This window comes from Hermetia illucens, chromosome 2 (genome assembly GCF_905115235.1).
Source record: "Hermetia illucens chromosome 2, iHerIll2.2.curated.20191125, whole genome shotgun sequence".
NCBI classification, from domain to species: domain Eukaryota; kingdom Metazoa; phylum Arthropoda; class Insecta; order Diptera; family Stratiomyidae; genus Hermetia; species Hermetia illucens.
Window position 1 is genome coordinate 170,997,537 of NC_051850.1, and position 21,471 is coordinate 171,019,007.

Here is a 21,471-nt window from a genome sequence, read left to right on the forward strand (position 1 = left end):
ACGTCTTCCGTGTTGAAGCGGTCTGACAACTTAGCTACGACTGACCCGGATTTGACTCCACCACCTATTATTTCTAGAAAACTCCCGCTTTCGGTTCTGAGGCCCTTGCATGTAAGACTGCAACAATAAAAAGCGGCCAGAAAACGGAACTTCGGAGTAGCAGAGATGGCAATGAGAAAGCCTAAGCACTTAACTCTTCGCTTATGTCAATATTCCCGGCGAATAATGCGTAACCGTCGGCTCTACTACTCTGCCGTTCTCGCAAGTCGACCCAGCAATTCGCTTGCATACAGATGTCACAGTCTTGGGTGAACGTGTGGCTGGGCTTCGGATTTCGCCCAGAAAATTGTTAACGGCGGTCGGTAAAACTAGGAGAGATTACACATCGATCCCAGGATAACCGGCGAGACTCGTCACTCAACAGTAGGCAGAGTGTCGGCCGACATCACGTTTCGTGTTCGGAATAAATCGATGTCATTCCTCCTTATCCCGTCGTTAACCCAAAATCTTTACCTTGGTCCTAATTTTGTGCGCCAGTTCGGACTCGCATAGGACCTATTTGCACCTTCCGTATGTTGGGTAGAAAACATCAACGAACACCAGTTGACGACACACCAGCGAGCAAAGCCCGTTGGCCGGTAAAACCTTTGGTACACTGCGGTTGTGGTTTTATTGGCCTAAAATGGTTTGACAGGTCAAGGACTACATCCGCAATTGTGAAACGTGCAAGACGTCAAAAGCTCCCAATCAAACGCTCTAGTCTCTAATGGGAAAAGCGCTAATCTCCGATCGTGGGTTTCAATGCTTGTATATCGATCTAAATCTCGCGTCGGAAATATGGGAGCGATTGTCGTTTTCGATTCTCTCCCAATTTTCATTCGTTGAACCGATTAAACCGTTTATCGCGAACGTGCTGACAGGATACTTGGAGAAGAGAATGTTTCATGTATTTGGAATCCCTGAATCGATCACGACTGATAATAGGATACAGTTCAAATCCGCGGCTTTCAACGATCTTTTGAACCAGTATGGCATTCAACAAATATCGAGATTTCCTGGAACTTCACATGTCTCAATTACACGCTGACGCAGCTGATTCACCTTTTCCACCAATGGTTCCTTCAGGTCATCTACTCCTTCTAGACCCATTAGGAAAGTCTTCTCTTTGAAGGACCCCGTGGATTACGTAATAGGCTAGTTTAGCCTTTAAGGCTTTGTGTAAAACACAACCTTATTAAAGTCGGTTCTTCGTCTATGTGTCAGTCTCTTTTTCGAAGATGAGTTGTCCTTGGCAATCATGAGTGAAGAACTATTCTAAAACCAAAAGCAAAGTGGCGAATTTAGACATACAATTTCATCAGTTCCACTGAAATTTCCCGTCGACATGCGCTTGCACGCGTCTGTGTGAAGAAGATTCGCGAATGTGGTGAAGGGATTATTTTAGACCCTTCAGTTACTCTCATGTCATTCTGTCAGATTCTACGTGTCCTTTATCGGAAACGTGGGGCCGCGCAGAACCTGATATGCAAAAGGCAATTTTAGGCAACATTATTCAACCGAACGAACCGAAGTTGAAAAGGAGAGAATAAAAAAAGGACTGTCCGACCACATGCTAGGACTTAGTGACGTATCGCCAGAAAAGGTTAACAACGGATTTATTCATTAACCGATGTGTATCTTGCCTCAGATCTTAACAAGACGCAGTCTTTTCCATCTTCCAGTCATATTATTTGAAGATGCTTCAGTAATGAATATCTACGGTGTAGGGTACGGTATATGGTAATGGACGCTCACTTCCACTCATAGCCATCCACAAAACTCCCAGCTGCTTGTGTTTATCGATTTGCCTCCATGTGTCCATCATTTTTAATGTTCTCTTGAAAGGGGGTCGACAAATTTATCGACACTACCAGATAAAAATAATTCCGATTTTGGCCCAGTGCAGATTAATAATCTTGGACGGGCTGATTGAAATTTGTGTGGTTTTCGTAGCAAGAACTGTTGAACACGACTGCTGCCTTTCGAAGAGTACCATCAGTGATATACAAGCGAAGGTATGCGATGATCAGATAATGGTCCCCTTAGAAACAGCTATCAGCACTTCTTCCAAAAGATATGTCCTAAAACTACCACTGATCACGACTTTTGCGATCAGATTCGACGGTCCTTGCCGGCCACTGATCTTGTGAATGGGATTGTGTTCGAACCTGCCAGTGACGAGCCGGTGAAAGTTGTAAAAATTTACAAACCATTCGTCGTTGATGTTACAGTCATAAACATCGTATCTCATTCCCATCGCATGCCCGAGTAAAATATGTCAGATCCCACTTGACATTCGAATCACTTATCACAATGGCCGTTTTAGGAAGCCTGTCCTAAAGTACCTGTAGTTGCTCATAGAGTCTCCTTTATGTCGGCAAATCCCGTTGATGTGTAACGCCCCCAAAATTCTGATGCTCCGTAACCTAGACTAGAATCTTGATGTCAATATTCTGTTAGAAACCGGCGCCCAAATTATCAGAGGGCGCTTGATATAACTTTCAGCAACAGCCCGATAATGGATTAACGTTTATTACCGCGTTTATTAAGCTTCCTAGAGTACAAAACTGACTACACCAAGAAGGAGAGGAGTACTCTCCTGAGTCTTATCATATAACTTTGCTTAGGCCTAAAATATCCAATTTATATCGCCAAAATTCTCGATGTTGGAGAATAAAATTATCCTGGGGCCCTCGCAAGCTTTGTAAAGGAAAGTCCACATATTACAAAAACTAACTATAAATCGTTTTTGATACTCAAAGGTTGTAGGCGCAGTTGCCATAGCAAAAAAGATTTGAAGTTTGCAGATTGAATGGACGAAGTAAATACTTTCATATCAGAAAATTTATCTGTCGGAAACTCTGGTTTTTTTTTTGACAACTGACTTTACTCCCCCGAACGCCAGGTCGGGCAACCAAACAGGCTGATATTTCCAATCTACACATTCCAAAACCAATTCACACTAAAATACTTGTATCAATGTACAAGCAATTCAAGGAAAAAGAGCTTCAATCTCTACAAAACTGTCAGGAGTATCATACTGTCATCAGTGATAGCGAGAGACTCAATCTGGGGTATGCTCACATTTCCTCCTTTAACGTTGGACCACCAACAAATTACGAATCGTTGAGCTCCACTGGAAAAGGGGTGTGTGAGACCAAAGTTTGCCAAAATGCTATAAAACTAACAATGCCCTGCAAATCAGAAGTAAATATTCAGGACGACAAAGTGAGTATCCGTTAATGAGCAGCCAAACCCACAAAATGGAAATATGTCGTATCATTCATGTGGCTATAAACAAGATAAAAAATAAACAAAATAAATGATTATGTGACCCTTATCCCAATTTCTGCAACAATTCATTGACCCGGACTTCAAATTCCATCTTAAAAATATGGGGCCCTAAGGCAGCAAAAATAGAAAATAAAACGGTATAGCCGGAAAAGTATCTTTGTGCCTTGTGAAGTTCAATGGCTTATTGTTCTAGTTTTACCATTTCTTGTCATATTCTAAATATAAATAAATTCGCATTTTTAATTATAAGTCAATATTTAAGGGCATACTTCACTTCAGACCGCTTGGAAGCTTCGAAATCTCTTTAAAATCCAAATAAAATCAAAATAATAATAATACTTCTCCGAGTATTATCTAAAAGCTACGAATTGTGTTAATCAAATAATTTTAATCTTTTCCATACAAAAACAACCACCTTAATCGGAAAAATCTGAGTAACACAAAATCTACATAGAAAATATTGAAAAAAAGGGAAAATCAAGATTTACCTTTATCTTGGGAGATTTATTTTATGAGATATTTTCTATATTTAGCAATAGACAACAACACATGGGAAATGTTTTATATCATAAATCAATTGGGCGTACCTGACTAAAATACCAAGTAGTAGAGTAGGTCAGAAACTGACCATTCAGCAACATTGGTGAACCGGTTTCCGGACCTGCAGAAGATATATTGAAGATTATGTAAATTAGATACAAATTAAAGAATTTTAAACATCTATTGGTTGTTTGTATCTAAGCTTTAGATTCTAAACATCTAATTACGCTTATTTATGAAAATCTATAAATCACAGCCAAAGAATATTTGACCGTCCTATTGAAAGAGGTAAAAATTGACAATGAATTTCAATAGAATCTTTTTCGTATGATCAGTTAGGAATACATCCATTGAATGACAAATAGTAGTGTGGTACATAAGATATGTACAAATAGATCCATTTGCATCTAATTTGGATCGTAATGCATAAAGTTTTGAGATGAATTTTTATTTAAACTCTCAATTCAAAATTTTTTCAGTCATCTCTTCCATTTTCGTTTGGAATTCGCAGACAAAAAAATGCAAAACATTTATTTTAGGTTCGTTTTTTGCTCGCGGGTTGACTTGCTTCCCTGACTCATTATCATCACCATCATCAACGGCGCAACAACCGGTATCCGGTCTAGTCCTGCCTTAATAACGAACTCCAGACATCCCGGTTTTTTCGCCGAGGTCCACCAAGTTGATATCCCTAAAAGCTGTCTGGCGTCCTGACCTACGGAATCGTTCCATCTCGGGCAGAGTGTCCCTCGTCTTCTTTTCCTACCATAGATATTGCCCCTATAGACTTTCCGGGTGGGATCATCCTCATCCATACGGATTAAGTGACCCGCACAGCGTAATCTATTGAGCCGGATTTTATCCACAACCGGACGGTCATGGTATCGCTCACAGATTTCTTCGTTATGGAGGCTACGGAATCGTCATCCTCAAGTAGGGTACAGTAAGACCTTTGACCCTATGGTGAGATGTTTTGGGCGGAACTGTTTTTGTAAACTGAAATAGGCTCTGTTGGCTGACAACAACCGTGCGCGTATTTCATCATTGTAGCTGTTATCGGTTGTGATTTTCGACCCTAGATAGGAGAAATTATCGACGGTCTCAAAGTTGTGTTCTCCTATCTTTATTCTTCCCGTTTAACCAATGCGGTTTGATATTGTTGGTTGGTTGGTTTTTGGTGCTGACGTTGCCACGTCATCGTCAATATAGGCCAGCAGTTGGGCGAACTTAAAGAAGATCGTACCCCTCGCACTACCTCAGCATCGCGGATCAACCCCCTTGTCACAGACCGTTGTTGACGTCGAATGGTCTTGAAAGTGATGCTGCAGCTTTTATCTGGCCTCGCACATTGGTCAGGGGCAGCCTAGTTAGTTTTATCAATTTCCGAATTCTCTCATGACCGTGAACAGTTTTACCCTGGCTATGCTATCATAGACGGCTTTAAAGTCGATGAAGAGATGGTGCAACTGATGTTCATATTCCAACAGTTTTTCCATCGCTTGCCGCAGAGAGAAAACCTGATCTGTTGCTGATTTGCCTGAAGTGAAGCCTCTTTGGTATGGGTCAATGATGTTCTGAGCGTATGGGGTTATCCGACCTAGCAAGATAGTGGAGAATATCTTACAGATGATACTTAGCTACGTGACACCTCTATAATTGCTGCACTGTGTGATATCTCCCTTTTTATGTATGAGACAGATAATGCCTCTTTGCCAGTCTTCATTGATTCGCTGTCCCACACCGTGAGCACAAGTTGATGAATCGCTTGGTGTAATTGGTCGCCTCCATATCTAACCAATTCGGCTGTAATTCCATTGGCTCCTGGTGACTTATGATTTTTATGCTGATAAATTGCACGGACTGTTTCTTCCATACTTGTCCGTCGTCTTCAGTTGGCGGGACCTCCAACTCGTCGATGTGCTGGTTGTTCAGTAGTTCATCAAAATATTCAACCCATCACACCAATATGCCCATTCTGTCGAAAATCGGGTTTCGCTCTTTGTCTCGGCAGGATGAGCATCGAGGTGTATAAGGCTTCATCCTGCTGACTTGTAGGTAAAACTTCCGTGGCTGGTACGGTTAATCAATTTGATGGAAAGTGGTCCCGCTTGGAGGGGCCCACGTTCGTATGTGGACCGCTTTCTGCGAAAGCCAGGTACTTCCATCAACCATTTCGTGTGGCACTGCCAATTGAATAATCCGCAGTCCGTTATCATTTGTATTTTGATGTAAGTTATGGGAGCCAACGTATCGCCTGAATACGGGCTCCTTCCCTACTTGGCTGTTAAAATCCCCAAGTATGATTTTGATATCATATCAGGGGCAGGCTTCGAGGGTTCGTTCTTCTGCCTCGTAGAAGGTATCCTCCTCCGATTCTACAGTCTCCTCTGTAGGGGCGTGAACGTTAATGAGGCTTATATTTCTAAATTTCGTTTATATTTTCAAAGCCGAGAACAGCAAGTTTCATTTTTTGGCTGACTAGAACCCTACTCCAAACTCATTGCTTACTGAATGGCCGCTACAATATATGGTGTAGCGACTCTTCTCCAGGAAATCGTCCAGCTCATCTCCTGCAACGCTGTCATACCAACCCTATATGAGACAGAGTATCGGCTAGCTGATCAGCAGCATTCGGTCTGTACAGGTAGCTCACGTTCCATGAGAAAATGCGCAAATCGTTATTCCGTTGTCGTTCCCGGGTTCGTCGTTGTGTTATCAGTGCTATCCGAGGCTCTTTCGGTGGCTTCGTAATTTTGGTTTTCCATGTATGGTTGTCAGCCCTACCCAACTCCCAACCTGGAGGACCAGTTGGTACAATTTGTCCCGTTTTTCGCCGCGGGAGGCTCGCCTTAATTCTTCTCCGTCTGCAGCTTTTCGTTAAGAAAGGGCACCCAGCGGCCATCACATGGAGGTGGAGATAGGGTTTGGTAGTAGAGCTGTTGGTGTTGGTTCAGCAGGCGTCTCCCGGGTTTTATGCTCCATCGTGGATATCACTCCACGTTTCGCCCTGAGACCTATACTATCCTTTGACTCTCTGAAGTGATGATGTAACTGCAAAAATTGACGTGCAAAATAATGTCACTTGCGTGTGTTAAGTAAGGATTTAGCTCCTTCTTTAAGTTGGCAAGAACTATTTGGTCCAGATGACACCATCGCGACCTTAATGGTAGAAGGGAGAATATTCAACGGTCATACTCGGTAGATGCTCATTATATCAATTGGCTACTCAACGTGTGGACGATAGTCCTTCCCAAACTGCCAAAATACATTCCCTCAAACGCAAAAGTCTGACAGATTGATTCATATCGGGTTTTCCTACCAACTTACGAAGCTACTGAAAAAATTGAGAAACTAATTTCCGTCAAGGAATACGCTTTGGGTCCATTGAAGGGAATGGCGTGGCAGCATGTCACAAAACGATCTGCTGTTAATTAATTAGATTCTTCACATGCTGGAGTGGATGATTGCGATGTCCGCATTATCTATTAAAGCATGCTATCCACAGGTAAGCTCTTTTAGAAAGCAGGCGGAACGAAAATTCTTATTGTGAGTACCAGTAATGAAAAGGCTAACAGACTGACTTGCTTCATAATGATAAAACCAAAATCAAAATTCGACGGTATGTCATCCCCTATTAAGTTTACTCACTACTACTACGGGAAGCGTAAAACTTGGCGGAATTAAAATTCTTGCCGGCAGCCGAAAATCCTTTCTGAAAAACCTGAGACTTCTTCAAAAGCATTTTTGTTATCCTTTAAGAACATGAAAACAGTAGTCGAACTTTTAACGAGATACTTTTCTTTTAACTACCCGCTTGACGAAAATGGAGTCATGATCCCAGCTATACATTGGCTATGTAAGAAAATAAAAGACATTAGTCATTATAATCCCTGCTCCCATTTTCGTAGATCATACTGAAACTATTTGGTCCTGAATCCTGCGAAATAAGTTTCATAACACTTGAGCAAGAAGAGTACATACATGGGTGCAAATCGAGTTTTCAGCCGGCTCGGAATGTCACTGTGGATATGCGGGTGCGTGTATCGATGACACCTAGTGTAAGCTTCCCCATCTCATACATCACATACATCACATTAACACCGGAGTAAATACTCGAAATTTTTCACACACAAGTGTTCGAAGAACGTCGAATATGTGCAGTATTTTTCTTACACCGTACAAATTTAAGCAGCGCTCCGGAAGACGAATCTTGTGTATGTAGTCTTCTTATACCTGAGGAAGTCTTTACTCATGGTGCCGAATATGGAAAGATGTCGTTGACATGATAATACCATCGTTAACAAAAAAGATACCAACGATAGATTTTTTTTCAATTCTTTTAGCCGAAACGACGATCATCAAAGCTTCAATGTGTCAGGCCTATTCTGTTGCTTAACTTACAGAAGAAGTATTTCCAGAAATTAAAGATTCATTTGATTTTATGACCTTCACAATAGATTCAGATCATTACATTACACTGTCGTATAAACATTTGAATGTACACGTGATAATAAACCGTATGCAATATGATTACAATTACAGCAACAGACACCATTCAACACTTCCGCCACTAAAGTTCCTAAATAGATGGATATATGAATAGTTAATCGTAATCGTAAACGCTTAACACCCTCTACCAAATATGAACAAAATTATCCATAAAATTCTTAGTAAAACACATTCCTTCCTTCCTTGCTTTATTGACATTTTAGCTCCTACAATAATTTATCTATTTATATTTTTGATGAATAGTACTTTGTCTAATCCAAAATTAAATAGATACTCTCCTTTGCCTTGGTGCATTTCTCACTTCTATAAACGGACCTTTGTCATAAAAGTTATCAATTTCTTCGTCGTCAATATAGATTTCATTTTTGTGGCTATAAACTTCTTGAACATTACCCGTCAATTCCTTCTCAGTTGCATCTCCACCTCCAACCCCAGTAGAGTTCGTATTATTGTTGTCGTCCGTTTGATTTAAGCTAACCATTGGCGAAGTTGTGGACTCTGTTATGCTTTCTTCCGTTTTTTCTTCATTTTCTTCAGACTGTTTGTCAATATACACAACGTTAACCAAAGGACGGATGCCAGCCGCTCCTCTCGATCCAGGTGGTCCTCTAAACCCACGCAATCCTCTTCTACCTCGTGGACCCATACGTCCATTGAGACCAGGTGGACCTCGCAATCCAGGTGGACCCCGCAATCCAGGTGGACCTGTAGGACCTGCCATTCCATCACGTCCTGGTAGACCAGGAAGCCCCTTTTTCCCTTCATCTCCTTGATAACCTGCAGGACCATGGGGACCTATAGGTCCCTTACGACCTGGCGGACCGTAATGACCGTGGTGACCTTGGTGCCCCGGCTTCCCGGGCTTCCCAGGCCGACCCTTGCGTCCTGGCTTCCCAGGTTCACCTGGTTCACCGGGTCGGCCTCGAGGGCCGGGCGGTCCTGGTGGTCCCGGTGGACAACGGCATCGTAGAAAAACTTGTTTGCCATTCCGGTGGGAGGCTGCGGTCGTCACCAATTGTTTCTTATTTTCACTGCTGTCGATATTTGGTGAAGCATTAGCCACCAAAACAAACACAACTGAAATACGTGAAAAATAATATCAACGTTAGTTTATTTGCAAGAAACTGCAGATATGTTTATCATTCAAAGTATCTCTATTCTAAAATGCGCTTATTTTGATATACCTTAACAACCGTCAATTAAATCTACTAATTTAGTCAAAATTCGCTCTTCTACAAGCTTATACTTACAAACTATGATAGTTCTTGTTGCAACCATCGCGATCGATACTAAAATATAGCTACCAGTATCTTCTATATATAATCAAAATTCCACCAAAAATGCACAACTTCTCCATATAGACTCGAAACGCTAAGGCAGTAAAAGATATGATTGACCCAACTTTCTTCCAATTCAGATTTATATTCAAAGAATATTTTTTAATCTAATCTTGCAAAATTCCACTTCCTTCCACAAATCCATTTCTAAAACTTGAATGCAGGGAAATGCCACTCGTGGTGAAAGTTGTTTATTAATAATTCAAATAGTTCTAAAGTTTCATAGGTTGATCTGAGCATATGGAAGCAGTGGGAATGGTATCCGCTCTTGTGTAATTTTACAAATCGAATGCTAAACAGTTATAATCTGTTTGAGCGTAAGAGATTGCAAATAAATCGCTTGTTGCGCTTTCAACTTATCTTTGAAAAGACGGTTTTAATTCACCTTTATTCACATTTGTATCATAAAATAAATAAATAAATAATAAAAAACTAAGTAAATTACTACTCTGAAATTATTTTATATTTCATCGTTATGCTGGTGGTCCTGGTGGTCCTGGAGGTCCAGGTGGGCCTGGTGGGCCTGGAAATCCTATGCCTCCACCGCGACCTGGTGGTCCTACTACGCCAGGTGGTCCATCTGGGCCCCGACTGCCTTCACCGCCGCGTTGACCTGCTGGTCCAGTAGCGCAATCACGGCCTGGAGGGCCTGGAGATATGGACGTCGTTGACTTTTGCCCTTATAAAGCTGGCTCCCAGGAATGCCATGATTTCTTGGATGGCTGGCCGTCCACATGCCCATATCGCCGTGTTTCGGTAAGGTTCACAGATGATCTGCCACGCCTACATTCGTCCACAAATTGAATGCAAAACTACCATGATTCTCGCTGTGGGAGCGTAAGACATTTCGATTGAGTACGGGATTATGTATTACGTTAGAATTTGACGTAGAAATCATTTGTATCTGCCTTGATATTACTCTTGAAAACACAGCTTGATGTTCACAAATTTATTCTCATATGCATCATATAATAAATAAATAAATAAATAAATAAATAATAGGATAATTTATTACTTTCCATATTTATGCTTTCTGCGTACATCGTTAACTACAGCGCCGCCACCACCTCCATCTGGTGCTGGTGTTGGTGCTGGCGCTCCTGGTACTCCTGGAGGTCCAGGTGGGCCTGGAGGGCCTGGAAATCCTATGCCTCCACTGCGACCTGTTGGTCCTACTACGCCAGGTGGTCCATCTGGGCCCCGACTGCCTTCAACGCCGCGTTGACCTGCTGGTCCAGTAGCACCATCACGGCCTGGAGGGCCTGGAAGACCTCTCATTCCGGGATGACCATTTGGACCTGGATCGCCAGGTTGTCCACGATCTCCATCTCGGCCAGGATGACCAGGGTGCCCATCACGTCCCGGGTTCCCGGGTTCTCCCACGTTGCCTTGGCGTCCTTTTCGGCCTGTTTCTCCTGGCAACCCAATATCGCCACGACGACCATCTGGCCCTGGTGGTCCTGGGGGGCCAGGCGGACAGATGCAGCGACCACTTCTTAGTTGCTTCGGATGTCTTTTTGCATCTAATTTAGTTACAGCCTTTGTTTCGTCAGCTTTTTGGGCTGCATATACTGCAGCTAACAATGTACCTAAAAATAAAACTTTAAAATCTCTTCTAATGTATTGTTTTGCGAAAGCTTACAAAGCAGTGCGATCCGAATGATAATCATCTTGATGAATGATACTAACGCAGCTACTAAAACGTCTTTATATATGAAAAATCTAGCCAAAGACTGTATGCTTGTCTTGCACAAAAAAATAGGTAGTCGCCGTGTTGAACCAGTCTTGGCATTTTTTTTCTCTTGTTGCGGAAAACGGTTGTACTATACTTAATAGATGTATACAGATCGAGATAGATACATCACAACTTTATTTCCAATCATCGCGTATTGACCCACAAATCTACCGTAAGAAATAAACCTAGTGGCTTTTAATCACTCCATCTGGAAAGATTCTTATTCGTAGCGCATCTTGTGTTGCTTAGGTCAGTTCAGATTTTAAACAGATGTCAACTTTTCGTGTATGTTTTTGTTTGAATAAGGAAAAAGTGATCCCTTTTCTCCTGGCTTTTTGGTGTTCCCAAAGGCTGCTCATGTAATGGGAATCTCCTGGGTCCTTTTCAAACAAAAATTGCATTGAGTGCAATTTCAAAAGGGCAAATCAATATTTAATAAAACGAAATTGTTCACTCATTAAATGGAACTGCATCTATTTTGCATCACTACCCAGATTCAAAATTTATTCAAATAATAACCATTTATCTTTTTCATAATCCCCTACTATTTCTCGTATAAATTATGTTATTAAACTAATAGAATAGATTAACAATGCAGTCCCCTCAGCTGTGACGCTTCCTCCACGCACATTCGCGCTTTCATCTAATTTACAATTTTAATATGAGAAAAAAGAAATCGATCGTATGTCAAAAACTATCTAAAAATAGTCAGATTCGAGATGATTCGTTCCAAAACAACAAAAAAAGTATCTAATTTCAAAGCTTCTCCATTCCTGAAGTTGACCTTTCCCAAATTTCTTGGTGAACTTTGTAAGGTAACAATTTAAGGACTTCATTAGTAGAAAAACTTAAAATATCTCCAAATTGATTGGGAAATCTTTATTAAAGTGTTATTAATCTACGGCGGGCTAGATGTATGAAATACGTAAATTTATAAATAATTGCCAAACTCTATTAAGGGGGAACAGTATATGAGTCCAGCGGCCTTTTTTGTACTTATCCCACCATTGCTGTCATCTTCTGTATAGCTCCTTCCTAGTAGCTTTTCGAAAGCCCACAGTCACTTCGGACAGATTCGCCATCCTTCTCCGGTAGAGACAATGCGCCTCATTCGGTAGAAGATCCAAGTGAATCGCCCCCGGTATAACACACTCTCTCACTGAAGACTGGCCTTTATGCACTGAACACCCTCACCGCGATTGACCGATATGCCGAACTCACCCTTAACTGGTTCACTGTGTTAACCAGTGCGTACGGCCAGACAACAGCCGTGTATAGTAGGATAGATTTCACCACCCCTGCGATAAGCAGCCGGTGACTAGCTTTTGGCACTCCAACATTAAGCATCATCTTTGCTAGAGACGAGCTACCCTTTGCTGCCTTTTCGCGCGCATATTCCGAGTGCTCTTGTAGCTCAACTTGATATCGATCATTCTCTCCAGGTATACATTGGTCAATTTTCAAACGACCTCGTAATTACCAATCCAGATTGATTGTATTGTTTTTCCTACGATTGGTAATAAGAACCGCCTCCATCTTGTCTTCCGCCAGATCCAGTTTCGCCATTTGGAATCATGTTTTGATGACATACATGGTTTCTCTTTCTTACATTTGAACGTCCTCGGGGTACCTCGCACCTACAACCACCCCTAGTTCGTCTGTAAAACTAATCAACATTGCCTCCTTTGGCACGAGAAGGCCGAGCACTCCATCATACATATGTTTCACTGCAGGGGCCCCAATATGGGGCCATGGAGAACACCTGCTGCCGCATTATTATTATTCTGTTAAGGGAAAGTCGCACCGCGTCTTTGAAGAACTATTGTGCCTTTTACTGGTTATAGTGTACCTATTACTCATAGTATCTCAAGCAGGCCTGTAACCGTTAGGAACTTTAGTATGTTCCCTACTTCCAGATGTTTCAGCTTTGCATCTGGTATTAAGTGTTCCCCAGATGTATCGACCTACTTTGCACAAGTGCCGGACACTGTCCCGGGACGTGTATAGAGGTTTCGTCCTCCTCACAAAACCTGCAGGCAGTGTCCGTAGATATCCCATGCTTCCCTAGGTGATAGTTCAGCCGACAATGACCAGTGAGACTTCCCACTATGATTCGGAGGCTCTTTTTGGTGAGGCTTAAGCAATCCTTTGTACGCATGGGTTCGTATCCCCCAATAAGCACCCTGGACTGCTCCATCCCTGGTAGGCCCGCCCAATATAGTTCCCTCAACCGTTTCTCTTCATTTCTTAGATTCATAGCCATGAAACCGTTTCCGATTCCACAGAAGGGTTCTGGCCCGTGTAAAGGCATCCCTGCTCTCTTCCTGGCTAGTTCATCCGCTGCCTGCTGTCGCAACATGCTTCCTCGGCCTGTCGTCCGTCTCGTACCAAAGAAGTCTTTCCGAGAGGTAACCTTCGATTACCGGAGCTAAGCAACCAAGGACACTCAGTTTAGCCAGAGTGCCCTTATTCCAACTTCCGCTGGCTGAGTGGAAGGCATTCCTGACTTTCAACGTCATCACCGCGCAGCATAGCAATGACATCAACAGTGGACCACGCTCTTCAAAACCCATACTGCTGCTCGACGAACGCAAGCAGCCTGTTGTATATCACCCTCTCTAACATCTTCTCCATAACCTCTTAAAGAGGAATAGGGCAACATGAAAAGAGGACGCCAGGTGGTTTTTGGAGCCTCTGTACAAGAACCAACTTCTGCCTCTTCAACTGGGCGGAAACGTTCCTTCCACCATGCACGATTCAAATGTGGTTATGAACCTTGCCGGCCTGATTTTAGTAGCTAACCTCAAGGCTTTGTTCGGAATTTCATCCAATCCCGGAACCTTATTTTCTTCTATTCATCCTCAAATCTCTCGAAGTTCCTCCTTGATCACGCCGGGGATTGAGAAGACGTCCTGCTAAACCATTAGCTGAGGTCCACTTTCTTTCAGTTGCGTGAAAAGGATTGCAATTTTGAACAACAGTCATGGGTATGCCACTTGTGGTGTTCTGTGATCATGAATTTTGTTATTAAAACCTTGCACGTAGCGTCCCACGGCTTCATATTTGCTTGAAGTCAAAGCTGCTTTCTGAAGGCTCTGAGTGTAATTATGCGGTGTTTCCCGAGATTAATTATTTGAAATAATAAAAAACTTTTTGTTTCTTTTTCGCTGGTCTAGATATTTATTCTTGCAAATACCGATATTTCGGGAACCACTTGTTCCGTTCATCAGTGCTAACAAGACTTGTTTGCAAGAATAAATATCTACACCAGCGAAAAAGAACAACAAGTTTTTTTTTATTATTATTTCAAATTTCTGAAGGTTACTTCAAAGACCGCGGTATTATTTCTCTGACTGTAGATGTTCTGCTTCCCTCCTTTTCTTTGACAAAACCTCCTCGATCCCAGACATGATGCTCTCAATAGCACGATTTCTTGATTCCAACAGTAGTTGAATATAATCGTTGGCGCAACAATCCATATTGGATCAGGACTTTAAAGTGTGTTAGAGCACTTTATTCAAGACCGTAACCGTACATTACAGTACGCGATAGGAGCAATGTCGTCAGCATTGCGCTCGCCGGAGATTATTATCCCAATTTGACTCAGGTACTCATTAACAGCTGAGTCAACTGGTATCCGACGTCAAATCACGATACAAATCCCATTGCCACCTTGTCCTCTAACTACTCAGCTATCCGGACGCACCAGTAGTTTGGTTTCCTAATATGATGAAGCTTTCGTCGCGGCATTGTTTAGTCGCATCCCTTAGTTACCCGCTGACGTAGATGGCTCAATTTTTTCATAGTCGCTGCGCGTTCTGAAGCTACCAGGAAAGTCTCTTCCTAGAAAGTTGCAGTGGACCACCCAGCTATACCGATTTTTCTACTTTTGTTGCTCACTTGCCTGACGGCCTGGTGATCACTATGAATGTTGTGCTCACTCACCCGCCAGACCGTCCTTCTCGCCAACAAGGTACTGAGATAAGTTAAATCGGTCATCAAGCCTAGTCCTCTGCCTCAGATCCAACGTTGGCTAGTATGGGTGTTCGTCACCCGGCTTTCCCAGTCTAAGGCTCACACGTTGAAATCTCCGGCAATGATTTTTGGGCTGTTGTCTCTAGCGTACAACGCCAAGCCGTTTAACATCGTCTCATATTTTGCGAATAGAAGAGCGAAATAGCTGTAGATATGGACGCCGTTGACTTTTGCCCTTATAAAGCTGGCTCCCGGGAATGGCATGATTTCTTGGATGGCTGGCCGTCCAGATGCTCATATCGCCGTATTTCGGTAAGGTTCACAGATGATCTGCCACGTCCACATTCGTCCCACGAATGATTTGGAGGAGCAAGCCTTAAGCTGCCTCGTAATCATTGAGGTTGATTTGTATCAACCTCATTTAGCCCAATGATTTAGCTCTCTCCCTAATGACGGGCACCTGCCGCTACCTGCAACACGCCGGTCGTCCACTCCGTTTTCCCGTTGCACAAGATGCATCGTGAATCTCCAGTGCAGTCTTTGATAAGGTGGCCCTCTTCTCTATACTTCTTCCACCTTCTACGACCTATCATGCTCACTAGATGCTGCTACAAAAACACCGAAATCGCTTCTCGCGCTTTCTTCTATTCCGCTTAGGTTCAATTATTCTCTAAGCGGAGCACAGATATCCTATGGCGATGTTACCTCCTCTCGATCTTTGCTCTCGAGTACTATCTGTTGCTTTTGAGCTTTCATTTCAGCTTGCTCACCTAACACCTACTCTTTTCCTTTAGACTGTTTTCTCGCTAAATTTTTTGTAGCTCCGGCATCAGATCCCCCTTCTGCGTACGCCTGATGCGACTCACACTACCGCCTAGGTCTGTCAATCCCGGATCGGATTTGATTTTCCGAATGATATCGGCATAAGACATATTCTCTTTCTTGAAAATAATGATTACGGCATGTTAGATTACGAGTATGTTTCAACTCTCTTATTTTCCACTCTGCCATGTGTCTCAAAAGCAACCCTCCTGCTTGGCATTCTGCGTTACGGGATGGAACCCATAGCATAGTTAGAAATGAAACTAGTATCGTTTCTTAATGTGTGGCCTATCTACTGCCACTTCCGTCTTCTGATCACACAACGTAGGCAAGTGTTGATGGAGGCTTGGACCTTCAAGTAACAATACCAGTCAGCAGCACAGGGGAAATATGAAAATGGAACAGATTCAACTTGATGTTGGTCTTAAGACCGCTGCATTTCCTAACTTTGGACAAAACAGCGAATGCGTTAAGCGATAGCAAACTCAATACCATCGGCATGAAAGTCCTGGGGGTTTAATGTGAGTACCTGCCGTGAAGGCATAATCCCACGGTCCTCTTCGGACTCGGATTGATTTTAGGACCACAATCAGAACCCCGCCATGCAAGCACAGCGGTCCTGGTTTATACTGAGTGCAGGCTCAGCATTCATATCAGTGGATGCGAGGCCTATCTAACACCTCTGCCGCAACTAAGGAGTACGGCACCCGAGTTGTACAGCGCAACTCCACGCTCGAGCTCCGAGGAACTCTGCCCGAATACCATCGGCAACTGATCGACGTTTTCAGTATATCGTTACTATTAGGGTGACCTTAATGAATTTTCACGCCACAAACATGCTCACGAGGTATCATTCACGGTTCGCCGAAATGCGCTTCCGTTCTCCCCAGGATTTCAAGATGCTTGCAATTCTCCTCCACTGTTCCGCGCTATGTGTTTCTAAAGCGACGCCCTTGTCCTGCATTTTGGGATAGTGGACGAAATCAGCCAGTAATGGAACTGTCGCCCTTACTAAGTGTATGACCTATCCATTGTCTTCTAATCAACACAGAGCTACGTAACTGGCTGTGTATCACTGCCGGGGCAAGGATTTTGAAAACTTTATCAAATTCATAATTCCACACGGGAAAATCTGTAAAAGGCAAGCCTGCACTTTGTGTCGAAGGCGCGGGGCAGCTCGAAAGAAGAGTACAACAACTTCCATAATGGGAGGAACTGGAGACGTGACTACGACTGGTCTGACGGGACACTGTTGCCTAATTTTCCCAAAAAAACGAAAGAGAAAGGCTCAGCACATGCAAACTTCAGCCGCAAGAAGAGTGAACTACATGGTAAATCCTATCCTTCGGAACCTTCTCTTCCGCCTCTATCAGGAAAAACGGAAGAAAGGGATGCTGGTGGTGTGAACCCAATTGGTCCATCCATGCTTCCTAAAAGGCTCCTAGTCGACAACATTGAAATTTACTGTAAAAGCCATTTCCAATCTACATGACTGCCGTTATATATTTCTGGTACGAGAACCATGGGTTCGGTTTAGCAAATTTTGTGATATTGGATTGGTAAAAAGAAGAATAGGATCTTCCTCGATAAGAGATCTTCACGACTGAGAACCCGCTTTCTGATGTCAAAATTGCTTGAATCAACCATGCTGAGACAATTCTGCTCTTAATACCTAGTTCCGATCATCTTACAATGCCAGATTAATGGCAGAAGGAAAACGTCATAGTTGCCTCTGCTAACTTACTAAGATTTTTTGTGACCCTTGCGTGAATAAAGTCGCCTTTAAACTCTTAATAGGTTGTGATACGAACGCTCAAAATATTTGTTAGAAGAACAGTAGCAAAGAAGGGAATCTATTCGATTCTACCATTTTTGCTGGTCTAGTCATAGACACCTTTGCATCTATCGAGAAACAACGGACGTGATAGGGCCTCGTATAGTTTTTGGTAGAAATTAACTTATCCTCAAAAGTAACGAAAGCCTAGGCGAACCAAGGAAGTGCGTGGTAGAGTATGCTAAGATCTTCTACACCCCTTTCTTTTTTTCTTTAGCCTTTGTTCACAGGCGGGGTCGACTCCTCTTGTGATCGATCGGTTTCGTCATTTGGTTCTATCAAATACCTAATCAGGATGCAATCACGAGGCTTTTAAATCCACACTACACAATATGCACAGGTGTTCCAAACTGAAGTTTATGCCATCCTAAGAGCGCTAACCTGTGTGATGGACACGCGGTTAGAGGACAGCCGCATGGCAATCTACATCATCATCCCAAAAACCATTCAGGAATGTTGGTCTGTACATTTGCACTTTATTTCTAAATTTCGTACGGTGCAATTGCCCTGGGTACCCTAGTCACTGCAGCATAAGGGAAATAAAATCTCGGATGCCTTGGTAAAAGTGGATCAAATTTCCCCCTCCCGGGACCGGAACCAGCAATAGGAGTGTCACTAGCATTGGCTAATGCTGCTATCGCAAAACTGGGAGGAAGAACAGGTTGCAGAGCCCAAATGCTGCTAGGCAAACCAAACTTTTCCTGTTAAAACTAAACAAACACACTGCAACGTTTTTCTTGAAAGGAATGGTACGTGTCCACTCTGTAATGAATGCCCGCCTATGGATTCATCGCACTTCACATCAATGTATACAGTCTGTGTAGTTCGATGCTAGAACCATTGGATCATCCCATTTTTGACTCTTGTTCTTGTTGCTCATAGATTGAAAACGTGGAGAGGATCTTTCAAAAGATGGTGAATGCCTTTTCTATCTGTTATGGTGAACGACCATTTATAGACCTTCGGTACCAATCAGGCCAACCTCCTTTGAAGACCTGCTTGCTCATCTGTCATTTGAACGAATCGTAGTCAGCTACCGCTTCAAAAATTGTGTTCTGCCTCCACTATTGGCAAACGTTGCAGCTCAGTGATACGGTAGTATACGCTTGAGTTAGTTTCGTTTTCTTTTTTGTTTTGGCTTCATGATATCTTTCGAAATCTTCGGATCTCGCCTCTTGTGCCGTTTTGTATCCGATCAAGGATATCCCAATAATCTATTGGGCTTTAAAATGATGAAGGGGGAAAGAGGGAACGAGGGCAAATCGAGTCATCAGACATTTCGATGGTACCTGCTACCTTGAACCTGGAAAGATGCATGCATGAGTACATATCAGCCCGAAAACCCTTATAGGTCTATTTTCGTGAATGCTTCCGCACAAAAAAGGAACTGGTTCATGGTTAAAGATATTGAGTTATTGATGGATTAGGTGCATGTTGGTCAAGTTTGTGGAAATTCACCGGATTTTCTTTCGTGATTCCCTGCTACCCTAAATTAGAACTATGTGTTGCAGAGTCAAACCCAAATATGCTTGACTAGCCTCACAGACAAGACAGGGGAAGGGGTGTTGCGGAAATGACTCCAAAAAAATGCCCATAAAATTCTATATAGAAAGTTTATCGCATAGCATAGGACGCCCTCTTCAATTGAATTTGGCTGAGATGTGATCGTTGGACGAGAAGAATCATCATCATCATCATCAACGGCGCAACAACTCGGTATCCGGTCTAGGCCTGCCTTAATAAGGAACTCCAGACATCCCGGTTTTGCGCCGGAGTCCACCAATTCGATATCCCTAAAAGCTGTCTGGCGTCCTGACCCACGCCATCGCTCCATCTTAGGCATGGTCTGCCTCGTCTTCTTTTTCTACCATAGATATTGCCCTTATAGACTTTCCGGGTGGGATCATCCTCATCCATACGGATTAAGTGACCCACCCACCGTAACCTATTAAGCCGGATTTTATCCACAACCGGACGGTCATGGTATCGCTCATAGATTTCGTCATTGTGTAGGCTATGGAATCGTCCATCCTCATGTAGGGGGCCAAAAATTCTTCGGAAGATTCTTCTCTCGAACGCGGCCAAAAGTTCGCAATTTTTCTTGCTAAGAACCCAAGTTTCCGAGGAATACATGAGGACTGGCAAGATCATAGTCTTGTACAGTAAGAGCTTTGACCCTATGGTGAGACGTTTCGAGCGGAACAGTTTCTGTAAACTGAAATAGGCCCTGTTGGCTGAAAACAACCGTGCGCGGATTTCATCATCGTAGTTGTTATCGGTTGTGATTTTCGACCCTAGATAGGAGAAATTGTCAACGGTCTCAAAGTTGTATTCTCCTATCCTTATTCTTCTTCGTGTTTGTGTTTGACCAGTGCGGTTTGATGTTGTTGGTTGATTCGTCTTCGGTGCTGACGTTGCCACCATATATTTTGTCTTGCCTTCATTGATGTGCAGCCCAAGATCTCGCGCCGTTTGCTCGATCTGGATGAAGGCAGTTTGTACGTCTCGCGTGGCTCTTCCCATGATGTCGATATCGTCAACATAGGCCAGTAGTTTGGTGGACTTGAAGAGGATCGTACCTCTTGCATTTACCTCAGCATCACGGATCACTTTCTCGAGGGTCAGGTTAAAGAGGACGCATGATAGGGCATCCCCTTGTCGTAAACCGTTGTTGATGTCGAATGGTCGTAAGAGTGATCCTGCTGCTTTTATCTGGCCTCGCACATTGGTCAGGGTTAGCCTGGTCAGTCTTATTAATTTCGTCGGTATACCGAATTCTCTCATGGCCGTGTACAGTTTTACCCTAGCTATGCTATCATAATAATAATAATACTAATAATCGTTGGCGCAACAATCCATCTTGGATCAGGGCCTTGAAGTGTGTTAGAGCACTTCATTCAAGACCGTAACGGTACACTCGGAGGCAATGTGGTCCGCATTGCGCTCGCCCGAGATTATTACCCTGATTTGACTCAGGTACTGATTCACAGCTGAGTCGACTGGTATCCGACGTCAAATCACGATACAAATTCCACTGCCACCAGTGAGATTTGAACCGCGACCTTCCATACGACAGCCTTGCGCTCTAACCACTCAGCTACCCGGACACTCATATGCTATCATAGGCGGCTTTAAAGTCGATGAACAGATGATGCAACTGTTGTCCATATTCCAACAGTTTTTCCACCGCTTGCCGCACAGAGAAAATCTGATCTGTTGCTGATTTGCCTGGAGTGAAGCCTCTTTGGCATGGGCCAATGATGTTCTGGGCGTATCTTATAGATGGTACTCAGCAACGTGATACCTCTATAATTGCTGTACTGTGTGATATCTCCCTTTTTATGTATGAGACAGATAATTCCTCGTTGCCAATCGTCAGGCATTGA

General features: G+C 43.1%; 2 protein-coding genes across 20 annotated transcripts in view; one reads left to right on the top strand and one right to left on the bottom strand.

Moving 5' to 3' along the window:
• The window catches only part of LOC119650384 (collagen alpha-1(XVIII) chain), a 768,837-nt gene that overhangs the window by 597,184 nt on the left and 150,182 nt on the right, over positions 1-21,471 (top strand). The window lies entirely within an intron of this gene.
• On the bottom strand, positions 8,558-10,073 carry LOC119650385 (collagen alpha-1(X) chain-like). Its single transcript, XM_038053144.1, has 2 exons — positions 9,633-10,073; positions 8,558-9,459 (listed from the first exon to the last, which is right to left on the bottom strand). The coding sequence occupies exons 1-2, from the start codon at positions 9,658-9,660 to the stop codon at positions 8,645-8,647; spliced, it is 843 nt and encodes a 280-aa protein (XP_037909072.1). The 5' UTR covers positions 9,661-10,073; the 3' UTR covers positions 8,558-8,644.